The sequence below is a fragment of the Rhopilema esculentum genome, chromosome 8, assembly GCF_057945365.1.
Source record: "Rhopilema esculentum isolate cy_ngs chromosome 8, ASM5794536v1, whole genome shotgun sequence".
NCBI lineage: Eukaryota > Metazoa > Cnidaria > Scyphozoa > Rhizostomeae > Rhizostomatidae > Rhopilema > Rhopilema esculentum.
Genome location: NC_142822.1, coordinates 6,487,382 through 6,501,928, shown reverse-complemented (window position 1 = coordinate 6,501,928; position 14,547 = coordinate 6,487,382). Strand labels below are relative to the sequence as shown.

The 14,547-nt window shown below is 37.1% G+C and overlaps 1 protein-coding gene across 1 annotated transcript; it reads left to right on the top strand.

The window, feature by feature from the left end:
* Window positions 1-8,647: 8,647 nt before the first annotated feature.
* On the top strand, window positions 8,648-12,022 carry LOC135694643 (rhodopsin, GQ-coupled-like). Its single transcript, XM_065213462.2, has one exon. The coding sequence runs from the start codon at window positions 9,974-9,976 to the stop codon at window positions 10,910-10,912; it is 939 nt and encodes a 312-aa protein (XP_065069534.2). The 5' UTR covers window positions 8,648-9,973; the 3' UTR covers window positions 10,913-12,022.
* Window positions 12,023-14,547: the final 2,525 nt, after the last annotated feature.

Genomic DNA, 14,547 nt, shown 5'->3' with positions numbered 1-14,547 from the left:
AGGTTGTTCTTAATTTGTTCTTAACTTTTGACCAATTTTGAGGCTCGTGTTCTTATAAAATTGTTCTTATGAAAAGAATGTATAGCTCAAAAGAGTTTAACTTCGACGATTACACGCTTTTTATAGCCTTCCTGATTTACACGAAATTTGCCAACAAAGGACAAGGATGAGGACAAAACAGGCCAATGAAGAATAGTAAGACGAAGATAGGGGTGCAGACAAGGATGAAAAGGAATGTAAGCTGAAATAATCTGCTGTATGAATGTGCACCTACAATGCCTGCCAAAAGTACTAGGAACACCCACTAATTTACGCTGCATTTGATATCTTTCATTACTTTCATGAAAAAAATTGCTATTTCCGGCCCTTTCCCCCTCAAACAATGTTGATGATTTAGAGAAATATCATAAAAGAGGCGCAAAAGAAAGTGCTTCCTAAAATCCTAACCCGTTTGATAGTAAACCAAAATTGTTCCGTGGGGGAGAGGGGGATGATTGGTTTTGACCTTGGAAATTGATGTCAGTGTTCCAAGACTTTTGGCAGGCATTGTAGTAGAAGAATTTTGACAGTTTGCACTGAAAGCTTTGCTTTTGCAGGTTGAACTTTTTGCATTTGTTAAGCAATAGATTCTTTGAAAAATGCTGATCATGGAAATTTGATCAGTGTTAATTTCACGGGGCCTTTCTCTATGCAAAGTTGCTTCTTCATTGACCTTGTACTTTTACGCAAATTAATTTTCTTCCTTGCTCTCTTTGTCTTTTGGCCTTCTTTCCTAGGTTCATTTAAAAGCAAAACTCGGAAATTTTTGCCTTTGCTTTTTCATGGCACTAAATATGCATTCAAAATTAAGGAGCTTTTATGGAAGATTTGGTACTGCATTTTAATCAATAGAGGTCAAGAAATTAGGATCTTTAGGGATTTGGCCTTGGGCTAAGATCTTTATAAAAGCGTATAATCAATACTCTTTGATTCCTTCACTGTCCCAATGATTTAAAATCAGTTAAACCTATGGTACCTTTCATTCTTGATTCTCCCACAAGCTCTATATTAACGATTTTTAAGATATTCACAGTTGTGCATAACGCTTTAGAGAGCCCGATACAGATCATACTATAACAAGAACACGAAAAGGACAAGGAATGGGTCAAAAATAGTATTCACTGTACCACCTTTATCTACAGATCAAAACCTTTCTCTGTGTTTCTTTCTCGATTTAAAAACGTTCCTTTAAAATTCAATATTTTAAAAAAACTTGCTAAAATTATGTCCACAAAATCAAGCCTAATTAGGTTTTGGTTAGTGAGATAAACATCCTTTAAAATTCGTTTCCTACTTTTAATGAGCTAGCTATTTACTTCCTAATCAAAGCAGGTTATTCTGAGCAATTCTAGACAGGTTCAAAAAACTACCTCAACACACTTGAGAAATAAAAATTTTTTTAAGAAAATGGCCACTATCTTTAGCTCTTATTCTAATGAGAACGAAGTTTTCTTCATGATAAAATTTTGCTAAACAGCTAAGCTAAAGCAATTCTAAATACTAGCTCCAAAAAAGAACAACAATAAATTATCCGATAAACGATTACAACGGGGGAATTAAATTCAGCTAGAATTGTTGATATACTAAATAATTATACGGTGAACTTGAATGACCAACAATCCTAACGTTCTAAGAGCAGTTTATAGTTTTCGCGCGCACTTTTCAAGTAACGGCCCTCCTCTCTGGTACTACTTTGTCCAACCCCCTATCTGTCCTTCCTGCAAAGTCTTTCACGAGATCAATAAAATTGTGGTTTCATGGATAAACTTAGCTTTTGCTTTTGAACGATACAGCTTTTGAAAAAAATCCTCTAGTCATTAATAGGTCGTAGACCAGGATCAGTATTATATTTTTTCGTGACTCTGAAACGTGTATGCATGTGTACTGAATCCAGTTAAGCCCGCCACAAAATCACCTTGTCATACACAGACTCTGCACCACTGTCATCAGTGGGTGATACAGAAAAAACCCCATGATTATTGTATTCTATTAGCATAATCAAGACAAATCAAGATTTTTTGCGCCCCAGATTATTGGCTTGCTTTAGTAAAAATCTGATTCAGTTTCCTTTTTGCTGCTTTCAGAAACTCATGAAGACAGAAGTAATAAACAAATTGGTTCATGAAAGCATTTGTCATTGTAATGGTACATGAAATTGAATAAAGCAAAAGCACTTGCCCGTTGCTGTTTGATGATTTGAAAATTTTATTTGATCAGAATTTTGCAAAGCATCTATTGCCTAACAAGAGCAAGAAGTTCCCAAAACTGCAAGAGCAAAGCATTCAATGCAAACTGTCCAAATTCATCTACTAGTTACAAATTACTCCCCATTTTCGTCATTCTCTTCGTCCGCGTCCTTGTATCCATCCTCGTTCTCGTCCTCGTCCTCGTCCTCATCCTCATTTTCGTCTTCGTTTTCGTCCTCGTCCTCGTCTTCCTCTTCGTTTTCGTCTTCGTCTTCGTCTTCGTCCTCGTCCTCGTCCTCGTCCTCGTTTTCGATTCGTTTTCGTTTTCGTTTTCGTTTTCGTTTTCGTTTTCGTTTTCGTCCTTGTCCTCGTCCTCGTCTTCGTCTTCTTCCTCGTCTTCGTTTTCATCTTAGTCTTTGTCTTCGTCCTTACTTCGTATTCGTTCACGTCTTCGTCCTCCTCCTCGTTTTCTTCCTCGTCTCATACCAAGCTTTTGTTGTCCGTTTCTATCTTGTTCTTTTTTCGCTTCCATTTTCGTCTCTGTCTTCTTCCTTGGTCATAATCGTCATTGTAACTGCCGACACCATCACTTTTTTGACTAAAGATCGGCTTCAAAAGCCAGCTAATTAAATACTTTCAATGAGAGTACATACCTGAAAACTATATCTATGATGCATTGCATCAAATAAAACTACCAAACTGCCAACGTGAAAGCCTTTTCAAATGTGTAGGCTCTTTACGCCTTTAAATATTCTCAATTTCCTCTTTTGGCAACTTATTCTATCTCATTATGCCTTCAAATCGAAATAAACCGAATCTCAAGTAGTAGATAGAGCCTTTTAATTTTTTGGCCCGAGTTCACTACACCAGATGGGTCTTCAAAACGGATTGGTTTTCATTTCTGATTGGACATGCAAAATGTACCTACATTTGTACAATCTTGTCGTTTAAAGTAAAAAAGCTATCCTTCCAAAAATAGAACCTGATTTACATGTCTTGACAACAGTATAACATGTCACCGCGTGCTCAGAAGGCGAAGGCAAAAATGCCACAAGATTCAACCAGCAAAAAGTTCATGTAATTCGACAAGGCAAGAAGGTACAATGACAAATTTGGCAGATCGGGTTGAAATAAAGCTTCACGTTTAAGATCAACGTGAGAATTTGCATCATTTTCTTAAGGGAAACCTTAGGAAGATTTTTAGATATACAGATTTCCTTGATTAGCAATTGATTGGGCATGAACTTGGTCGAAAACACATTATGCAGGTCAGAAGGTGCCTCTTGTGTCGAGGGTAAACTCGTGGGTGTGTCTCGACAGCAATGGCATTGACCATGCTGCACCACTGAAACACGGCCTTTTCTGTTACTGTTATATATATTATGGTTTCACCAGCACCATGAATTTTGTCTGTTTTATAAGCACATATTCCAAGCTTCTATGTTATCTTAGGTTTTGCGTATATTAACGATATATTTGTGTATAGGACGGTTACCAAACTATAAGCAAACCGTCTTTTTTGTTATTCTTTTTCTATTTGTTTCCAACAAATGCAGAATGCAGCTTAATGTAAATAACAAGAATACATAGCTTAGTATGAACATTGCCTGTTGAAAAACAGCACAAATTACAAAGATCCAATGAAGAGCCCACCAATCAAACGTCAATCTAATTAGAACATTTCTAAAAAAATGCAATTACGAATGTCTTTTGGCTTAAAATTCCAAAATGGCTTTCTCAAGATTCAGAATCGTGCATTGTTAATGACAGCTAACCAATCTGCTCGCCGTTTATTCTGCATGTTCTCGTGAGTTTGACTAGAATGTGTATGAACTATTTCATTTTATTGAAAAGAGCACATCGTGAATGCAGATAAAACGTGCGACTTTAATTTTATGTTGCAGGACTTTTTATGATCTTCTCCTTTAATAAAATTCTGAAAACAGGATACTTTTGCTGGAATGAATTTCCGAAAAAATGATTCCTGATATCTTCAATTGGCATACCTGCGCTGGAAAAACGAGACAAAAGGTAAAAGGTTCTGGAACTTTTGCCGAAAATGAAACCCTGCTGGCAGAGACATCAGCGTGTAGTCAGTGTATTAAATGTACCCTCCGGGCTTGACAAGTTTGTATAAGTTACTTTCAAGATATAAAACCAATTTTTGTTAAAAGTATGTTAAAGTGCAAGTGTTTAAAACCTAAATCCATCACGCAGGATCTGTCTCATGGTTTGGATGGTAATAACGTTACATCGAGTTACCATTTTAAGTCTGTCTACGCCTGTTTAGTGGACTGGAAAATCAGGCTTCAAGGATGTAGAGAAATAAGCCAGACCCTACTTATATTCTCTGGAGGTCTACCAGGTAAGGATATTGAAACGAAATTTTTGGCTCTCTAGCCAACATTATCTCGGTAGACTGCCCTAATATTTTATTAACCTTGTCTGTAAGAAACTAACCCATAACATGGCAAAAAATAAGAAACTCTAATATTTCTGAACGACGGAATTGATAAATATTAGCATTGTAAGGATGAAATGGAAATGCTATGTTCCGACGACAAATTGCCTATTTTCTATTTCATTGACACAAATTATAGAAATAAGAACTCGTTCTTTGAGTTACTGAAAAAAAGCTTATTAGAATATGGTATGTAACCTTCAAGAAAAATTAAGTACAAAAATCAAGCAAGAATTTTCACGAGCTTGTTTTCTTATTACAAGATACCTGTACTAAAGCTTGGGTTGCACTCCTTTGTCTTAACCTCAATGAGAATGCAACAACAACAAAATTACAATTCCCAAACTATTGCACAAGATCTTATGCATTGCGAAAATGTTATTTCAAACCAAATTACAACTACTTGAAATAAAGAAACTTCTTAAGCAGTGATCTTGCTGGACGTGAGATGTCAAGTTGCTTAGGGAAATTTGAAGGATACCTAGAAATTCGAGTATATCTACAACACCTGCCAAAGCATCGGCAAACGACACCAGATTTTAGCTGAGGAAATCAAATATATGTGATATTCTCACTAATTATCTACAAAATTTAATAACGATGTAGATGTACGTTGGAGGGAAACCTAATTGACATCGTACATAACATCACATTACCGTTGGAACGAAGCCAATATTTACGTAGGGCAGCCCATTGTGAAATACAAATACTTTAACTACGGCAATAAACTCTAGCATTCGAAATTTTCGTTTCCCAATCGATGCAAAGAAAGCGGCAGTTTGCCCACTAGATAAAGGGAAATCAAATCGTACATTAGAAAGAAATTTCCGCCCACTTAGTGTTCTCTATACCTTTTCAAAGATATATGAAAAAGTCTTAAAAAATCAATTGGTTCAACATTTAGATTACGCGCTTTCAGTCTTCATTGCTGCGTATCGACAAATGTATGCAACCCAACATGTTTTGATACGTTTGATAGAAGACTGGAAGACTAGCCTTGACAATGACACTGGAATCTCGTTGGTGCAGTCTTAATGGATCTTTCGAAAGCTTTCGATTGTATCCCACATGATTTGCTTATCGCCAAACTGCATGCGTATGGATTTGATGAAAATGCTCTAGTTCTAATTTATTCCTATCTGAAAAGACGAAATCAGTGTGTTCGGATAAACAATTCATACAGCTCTTTTCAAGAGGTTATGTCTGGTGTACCCCACGGATCTGTGCTAGGACCAGTCCTGCTCAATTTTTACATAAATGACTTATTTCTATTCATAAAACAAGCAACGCTCTATAATTATGCAGACGACAATACACTTTCTTATTTTTCTAGAAACATGCGTGATCTTGTAAATACCTTGCAAAAAGAAACGGGAATCGCCTTACCATGGTTAGAACAAAATGAAATGATTGCAAACCCTGAAAAATTTCATGCTATAATTCTTAGGAAAAACAAGACAAATACTAGTGGAGAACAATTGATCATTAATGGTAAAAAAATTCAATCTGAGGAGACAGTGGAGCTTTTAGGAGTAACGTTGGATTACAAACTTGATTCCGACCCACATATTTCGAATCTTTGCAAAAAAGCTGCAACACAATTGAATGTTCTTAAAAGATTAAAGACGTTTATTGGTTTCCAGAAGAAAAAGGTTCTTGTCCAGAGCTTCGTATATTCCAATTTCAGCTATTGTTCTTTGTATTTTCATCGTCTAAATCATTACAGAAAATTGAACAGATACAAGAACGCGCCCTAAGATTTCTCTATAATGATCATACAAGTTCGTATAGCGATCTGCTTGTGAAGGCAGACAAATGTACGATGCTTGTCGCTCATCAAAGAATTCTATGAATTGAAATATTCAAGACAGTAAAACAGCTAAACCCACCTTTTATGCAGAGTATTTTTAAATTACGTTCGTCAAATTATTCATTAAGAAATCCGAATAACTTAGCCCATGTTAGACCTAATCAAACAACATTTGGATCCAAATATGTCAATCGGGCCACAGATTTGGAATGGCCTACCCAACGAGTTGAAATCCGCAGAAAATTTGAAAAGTTTTAAGAATCTAATAAAACAATGGGACGGACCGAATTGCAAATGCAGTGCCTGTCAGTTTCTGCCAGAAAATGCAATTTAATCCTTAATTTTGTATCCATAATTCCTTTTTATGTACTAACTGGTAGCTATATTCGATTTTGATTAGTTAACATTGTACATTATGTATATATTGTTAGCTATTGTTTCTTATATCGAATTAAAGTAAATTTACAACATCAACAAAATTGTGTTTCTTTTCTTTCAGTAAACTTTTAGGGAAGGGAAAAATACTACAGTTTGAGAATTATTGGGGGGCTTCATCCCTCCTAGCCCCCTGTTTCCGACGGCCATGCATCATTATTATATAGCTTCTCAATTCACAAATCATATCCAGTCCTAGGCTCATTTAAATGTTTCTTTGAATGCTATTAAAGCTAAATATGCTTTGTTCAAAAACCGGTATTTTGATAAAATTCTTGAAAGCCCCTTTGGGGCCCAAATGCTTGGGAACCCTGAGTTTTGTGCTTAAAGATGCACACTGTGCATTACGCCACTGTGTTGAGGCTACATTCTCTCATCACAGGAAGCAACTTTAGGCCATTAGCGCATTGGCACAAGTTTCTCAACCTAACCCATACAAAAACCTAACCTTAAATATAGCTTGATTGACTCATCGGCACATCGTACATCGGCACAAGTTTCCTGCTAACCAGAAAGACTTTAATTGTTGAAGCTCCATATCGAGTTTTGACTTGGAACAAACCTTTAGGGCCCAGTTAGTCAATGTTTTGATAAGGTTAATTTTCCTTTGCTTTGGGCAGAAAGAATTTCTATCGAGTGTATAAACCCTGAAAATGTAGGCCTGCGAAATACACTGGTGAGACGTCTAGTGCCAGACTTTTCGACAAAATATCTAGAAATGGCAAGGTTTCGTGAAAAGTTAACTGAAGAGCTGGGTGAAGGCTGTTAAGTCACTTTAGAAAAATGTCGCACTCTGTTTTGAAAATAGTATATGTGTCATCAACATATGTACAATCAACATAATTCTCAGTATGCTTCAAAATGTTTGCTTGTTCAAAATCAATTTATATTTAAAATTGCATTTAGATTGAATTCAAATTTTTCAACGTCCTCGACCTTCCTCTGGATGAAATTTTTCCCTGTTAGTCTTCCTTGTATCTTTTGAATAAGAGTATTTTAGAAATCGAATTTAAGAAAGATCGTCTCATGTTTCGCCCTTACGCTCTCCTAAGTGAAAAAGAAAAGTTCAATCACAACAGTAAATTTATCTCACCCCACCACTCTACATTCATTTGTAAAGTTATATATTGGCCTTCCTCAAAACTACTGCATCGTTGGAAAACCTTGCTTCGGTTCACAACCAAGGAACCTTAATTTTTTCTGGGCTCTGCAAGCATAATACTATTATGACATATAGTATATAGAAATCAGAATTTTTGTCGATCAATAATGTTCTTATCTAAAGCAAGTCAGAAACTGAAACTGAATCTTCTGCGTTCAAGTCTGGGCATCGTTAGCCTAAGGTCCAAGTCTAGGGCACGGGCGAGGCATCGTAGGCTCCTAAAGAAACACATAACTGCATTGAAGCAGTACGTAATTAAAGAGATATACAAATTTCAAAATAACATGGAATAAACATGAAGCTTTCAACTCAGACTTACATTTTAAATGATTTTTCTGCTTCTCTTCGTATACATACCATTTATTCCAAAAGCTGCTTTCTAAATTAGCTCGTGGTTCGTTTTACACATCGTGCTCGTCACCAACCGCATCAAACAAGGTACTGTTCTTCTCGTTAGTGGTTTTTTAAAATCTGCACCAAACTACTTCCTACCTGCCGTGAACACGAAACGAAGATTTTCCTACAAATCTTCAGGTATCGCAACGATAAAAAATCCGTATTTTGACTCTGCTTCAACTACATCCAGAATCATTTTTCAAATTGATCTGGCATAGTTGAAAAATCGAACACAACGTTGACCTTGAATGCTTTTTAAAGTGCATTCTGGGTTTTGCATACTCTTTGCATTCGTCCGTTAGCAAAGAAGCATTTACAATGATATACCATTCCCAGTCGAGTACAAAAAGCACGTCAAAATATTGTCTAAAGAAAACGACGATAATGTTTCTGCTTTCAAATTCCCTTGACTCTGGTGTTGGGTCTTGAGCTTACAGTGCAGGAAGTTGCGTTCGTTATTGTTGTCAATTTTATCAACAAAACCTACAATCACTGCCAAAAGTCTTGGAACACTAACGTAGGTTTTCAAAGGCAAATTCAGCCACCCCCCTTTCCCCCTAGGAACAATGCTGATTTACTATAGAAAAATGAAAGGGGTTATGGAGCATGTTTTTTCTTGTAGTTTGTTTGATACTTCTCTTTACTTTTGCCTTGAAGCTTTAAACTTAGCCATTCTAGAAATGTGAACTAGTACTTACAACATGTTTAAAGTTAGAAAGTCTTGAATCTTAAATCTAAAAGAATCTAAAAATAAGTGTTTTGTTGTGATACGAATCGATTTATTTCCTTGCAACTAAGCGCTTTCTACTAGCTATTGGATAATTCTTAGCAGACGAAAGCAAACAGAACCAGCTGAGTTCCAGCAAGAATAGACAAACTAACCAGTCTGGCCTCAATGCCCTGATTCCAAACAGCATATCAATTATTGCCATCAAGCCAACCAAATTCACTTTGATAAGAGCTCAACCTGTTTATTTTACCCTGTGCATAGTAAATTTTTTATAAAAACTGAATTACAAACTCCATTGTGAAACAAACAATAACAAGAAGTATTTCATGAAAACGCAAGAAAACCAACAATAAAAACGCAGGAACAAGAAGACACTGAAAAAGCTTCGGAGTCCAAAGCAAGTACAACCTCGTGAAGTGATGATCATAATCAGGAAGGTATTACTATTCAGCCAACAATACAAAAGATTCCCCAACAAAGCAAGTTGTAAAGGATTAAAAGTGAGGAAGCGCCACCCAAGTACACCCTGTTGAAGCTGAAGCACACCATAACAGATGAAAATTGTCCCATCATGCAAAATTAGTAGGTAAATTAAAGGGTCAGCTGGTTTTCCTCGGACAAGGAACTGAAAGGTTTCGATGCATAGTTTGCCCACTACCTAATTCATAATAGATAGCTACCTGCAAAGATAACATCAATTTCAAACGAAGTCATCGATATATTTTGGCTTTGGATTAGCTAAGTTGCTCAAGTCATGGCGTGTGTGAATAGCGTGGAGCCCTTGACAGAACCAACCCGAATCATACTAAGTTTCTTCAACACAGCCATTGCACTTCTGGCCACATTGGGTAATGTGTCTGTCTGTTATGTGTTCATGAGCAATCGGAGTCTGCGAACAAGATCGAATTGCTACTTGATTTCAATGGCGATCACCGACCTACTAGTTGGCATGGTATTAGAACCATTGTTTATTGCTCAATTTGCTTCTAAGGATCTGGCTCAAAACTGCAACTTAAGTGCGACAAGACGATTTACAACAGCAGTGCTGACAGGAGCGACAATGGGCACGATTGCGTTGATCAGCTATGATCGCTTTGTCCATTTGTCAAAAACAGTGCATTACAACAACTACATGGGGAAAACTAAGGTTGCAGTTCTCATTGGTATAACGTGGGTTCTTCCGATCGTCAGCACGTTTTTGAGATACATCGGAGACAAAGAAATAGTATACAGTGCAAGTATTTTTGTGTATGCACTAATCATGGTGGCAGTTACCGTTGTTTCTTATATCAGCATCTTCAAAATAATCAGAAAGACGAGAAATCAGATCCGCAAAGAAGTGTCAAGTGATGTCACCGAGCAGCGACAAACGGGGCGACTTCAACGAAAATCAAATACCGATGGAAAAGTATTGAAAATGGTGTCGATCGTTGTTGCTTGCTTTTTCATCTTTATTTCCCCAATATCCATTTTCCATTTCATAGCTGCGTCATCAAAATTGCTGGCAAAAAAAGACGTCGCATCAAACCAAGATCAGCCAGACAACCAGATGGTTCTGCTCTATTCTATTGCAATGACAATTTCAATGGCGAATTCAATCGTCAATCCATGTATATACTACTTTCGTCTGCCTGAGTTTCGACGTGCAGCCAGAAGAACATTGGATAGCAGATTAGTTGACAGTAGACATTGAACTGTGGTAAAATGTAAAAGTCTGGGTAGAGTTCAAATGTAGCGGTAGACTGAAATTAAACGCTTCGCTCAAAATCTCTCCCTTCAACAATGCCTTTCTAATGATTACCAGACCAGAGAATGACTGTTGTCAAATTGATTCCTGTCATGTAGTTAAGTGGGTAACTAAGGAAAAAACCTAACTTTAGGGGTAATGGGCGTGCGGTGTCGGCTAAATTTCCTGACACTTGAGTAACAGCGTTCTAAGAACTTTTGAATGCTTTTGTATACTGAATGGTGACAGCCTAACACAAATTTGGGGATAAGCCGCAAACAGTCCTTCAACTAGGAGCTTAGCTAGGGAGGGTATTTAGGGGGTGTGACATCTCCAATTATTCACGAGGTTGTCGGTAAATCTTCAGCTGGTCCATAAAATCTTTTGTTGGTCGGTGAAATCGCCTATCTTTAGGTGAAAAAGCACATAATTTATTAAGCTATGTCTCTATAGGTAAATTCTAATTTTGATGACTCCTTAGTTTGGAAAGCCAAGCTACGCCTCTGCCTTCAATCACGTACACGTGTTTGTAAGCAGTACTCATTGGGTTGAACACTGTCTACCTATAACCTCAATTTCAACTAAACAAAACCTCCACAAATTCCATGCTCAAATAACCATCTGGTCAGCTCTGCGCATACATAAGTAAGCTGCAAACACCTGGCACGCTAATATTTGTGTAAAAAGCAAACTACTTTCAGGTATTTCGGTTTTTACCTGATCGGACATATTGTAAACCTTTGAGGGCTTGTTAATATGAGCAAATTTATCCCACCTCTTAGCCCATAATCTGGCAGGTGGGATGAAATCATCGAATGTTTATATGCAGATTCTATCCCACCTTCCAGCTGTAAATGGAGAAAATCATCTCATCTTCCAGCCTGATTGCTGACAAATGGGACAAAATTTGATGGCGTGTATATGAGTATTTCATCCCACCTTCCAGCTTCATTGGAACCTTCAGTCATTAATATGGAAAAATTTCACCCCTTCCAAGTGGGATCCCACCTATCATGCAGGGTGATTCACCTAACCGGGCTGGCTCGTTTGCCATGTATAAACAAGCCCCAAATCATCAGCCAGTTGATTTACTCGTAAAGAGCTTTGTGATAGTATGGCACTATATACAAAAAACCCTTTCAAGCAGATCTTTGGAATTAATAACCAGTACGACGACAAAGAAAAAGACACCATGTATTCGTCAACTTCTTGCTACATCATAGACAATTCCAATTAAGACATTAAGACCATTCCATTAAGACAGTTCCAATTTAGGCAATTCCGTTACGACAAGTCCATTATTTTGAATCAAATAACGTTTCGACTCTGGCTAGAGGCATCTTCAGTATAATTACAGGCGAGAAAAAATCAACTTAAATACGAAAGAACTAAACAAAGGGGATGGAATACAATCATAGAAGGAAAAGGAAGACAAGAAGGAATACAATCAATTAACGGGTATACGATGAATCATCGATAGTGCGGACAGCAGCTGGACACTTTTAAATGTCCGCCAGTGTCTGGAAGTTTCGGCCTTATCTCCTTAGAAAGGAAGTAAAATGAAAAAGAGAGCATAGCAACAAGACAAATAAAGATAAAAGATTCATTAAAAAGATAAGACAAGAAATGCAGCATTAGATAAAAAGCAACTTTTCTGTTACAAAAAGCTTGAAGAAATACGTCTTATCAAGCCAGTCAACCTGCACTCTGTTTTATAAGAACAATTTTTAAGGAGTACGAGCCACAAAATTGGTAAAAAATACGAACAAAATGAGAACAAACTGAGGCTGAGGTAATGTAACTTTGAACAATATTATAAAACCTCCTTAAAAGAGATCATCTGAAGGACGAGGAGATTTTTACCATCTTTGGGCGTTATTTTGGTAACTTGTCGGCAAACGATGGATGGCTTAGTTACGAGCATCATTTTCTTGGCAAATAGAGTTCGAAGACTGCCATAGAGCACAATATTGGGGATTGCACTAGCCTGAAGAACATCTTAATGAAGAACAGCTAGCCCGAGTTTTAGTTTTATTTAAGATTTTGAAGAGACTGTTATAAAACTTAGAATTTTTAGATTTCAATTTTTTTTAATTTAAATATTACTTGTTTCAGGCAACACTATCTTTTAGCTGTAAGTTGGAAAACTGACTGAGTCCTGTGCACCAAGGAACTCACTCTGGATCCGCCTCTGTCTAATAAATGCTAACCAAACTTTTTTTAAACTATGCCTTCTTCCCTTCCATCTTGAAGCTCAAGGGGCGGTCCCAGCAGTCTTCTTATGTGAAAAGACAACAAACTGCTTATTCATGTAATTTATACCGATTTCATCAAATACATCTTTCACGTAAAAAAAGGTTTTGGAAAATTACGGAATGAATACGTTTTAAGCTGAATAATGTTCAGAAAACTTATTTGGCATTGAAGTAATATCCTGTTTAGGGTAAATGCTTTTGATCAAATAACCTGGGTACAAGAGCCATAGGCTGTCGGGGAAACGAATTTGTAGACCGATGCAGTGGCCTACAGGAAAAAGGATTCTTTCAATCCCCACTCAAACAGATATTCCTGCGACTAGATTTAAAACATATTTCTGACACAAGATTATGCAGACTTTGGCACCCAGGGTATTGATTACGCAATACAACGGAAAGTACAAAAGTTTTAGTCGACTTAACAAAGATTGAAAGATGGAATTGAAACAAGTGCACTGCAGGCTCTGCGTAGACGATCCTTGCCATTTTCAGCCATAGCAATATTATCGAGGGGTTTGTCATAAAGCAGCGCCCTTGTATAGTAAAACTGTATGCGCAGTAATTATCGAGTTGAATGTACAGTCGCGTTGACAGAAATACGAGGGGGGGGGGGGGGATTGTGCCTCAAAACTTTTCCACTTGATCGTCTCTTTAACTTCAGTCATTGGTCATTCTAGCATGGTTTTTAGAAGGGAAAACATATAAAAATCATGTGTAGCAAATATTTATCAGCACTGAATACGAATGTTGACAAAAGATATATCGGAATAAGGGAACGGCTGCCTTATTGTCTCATTTCTGCTCTTGTACGTAGAAAAAGCTTCAAAAATTTGTTTTCTTAACTAAATATTAATCACCCTAAATAAATATATAGAAGTATATTCTGTGTTATGAGCAGAAAATCGCAAGCTAGTATCCGGTAAACAGTACCTTTTTCATACTGAAGTTAAATCTCATAATTCTTGCATTTTGATAAAAAGCGGGTGATGATTACTTTGGTTCATGAGACCAACCATGTAGATCTACAACGAGGATCTAACGTCTAACAAACAGAACTTTCTTAGTACTTTGCAAATGATACTTGATACCAGTGAGCTTCTGGTTACTCACTTGACCACTACAGCACATGCTCGGGGTTCACCACAATCAGGCAATATTTATCGAACTTCAAGCTCCATTCTGTCAGTTCTATCTCAAAGAAGCAAAAACATTCGGACAAGATCCATACGTAGCCCCCCCCCTTAATGTTTAGCATCCGTTAAGCAAATGGCAACAACAGAAGTATTTTGTAATCTATCCATGTACTTTTCGGTCGACCTTATTCACGCTTTAAACCCATCAACGTCT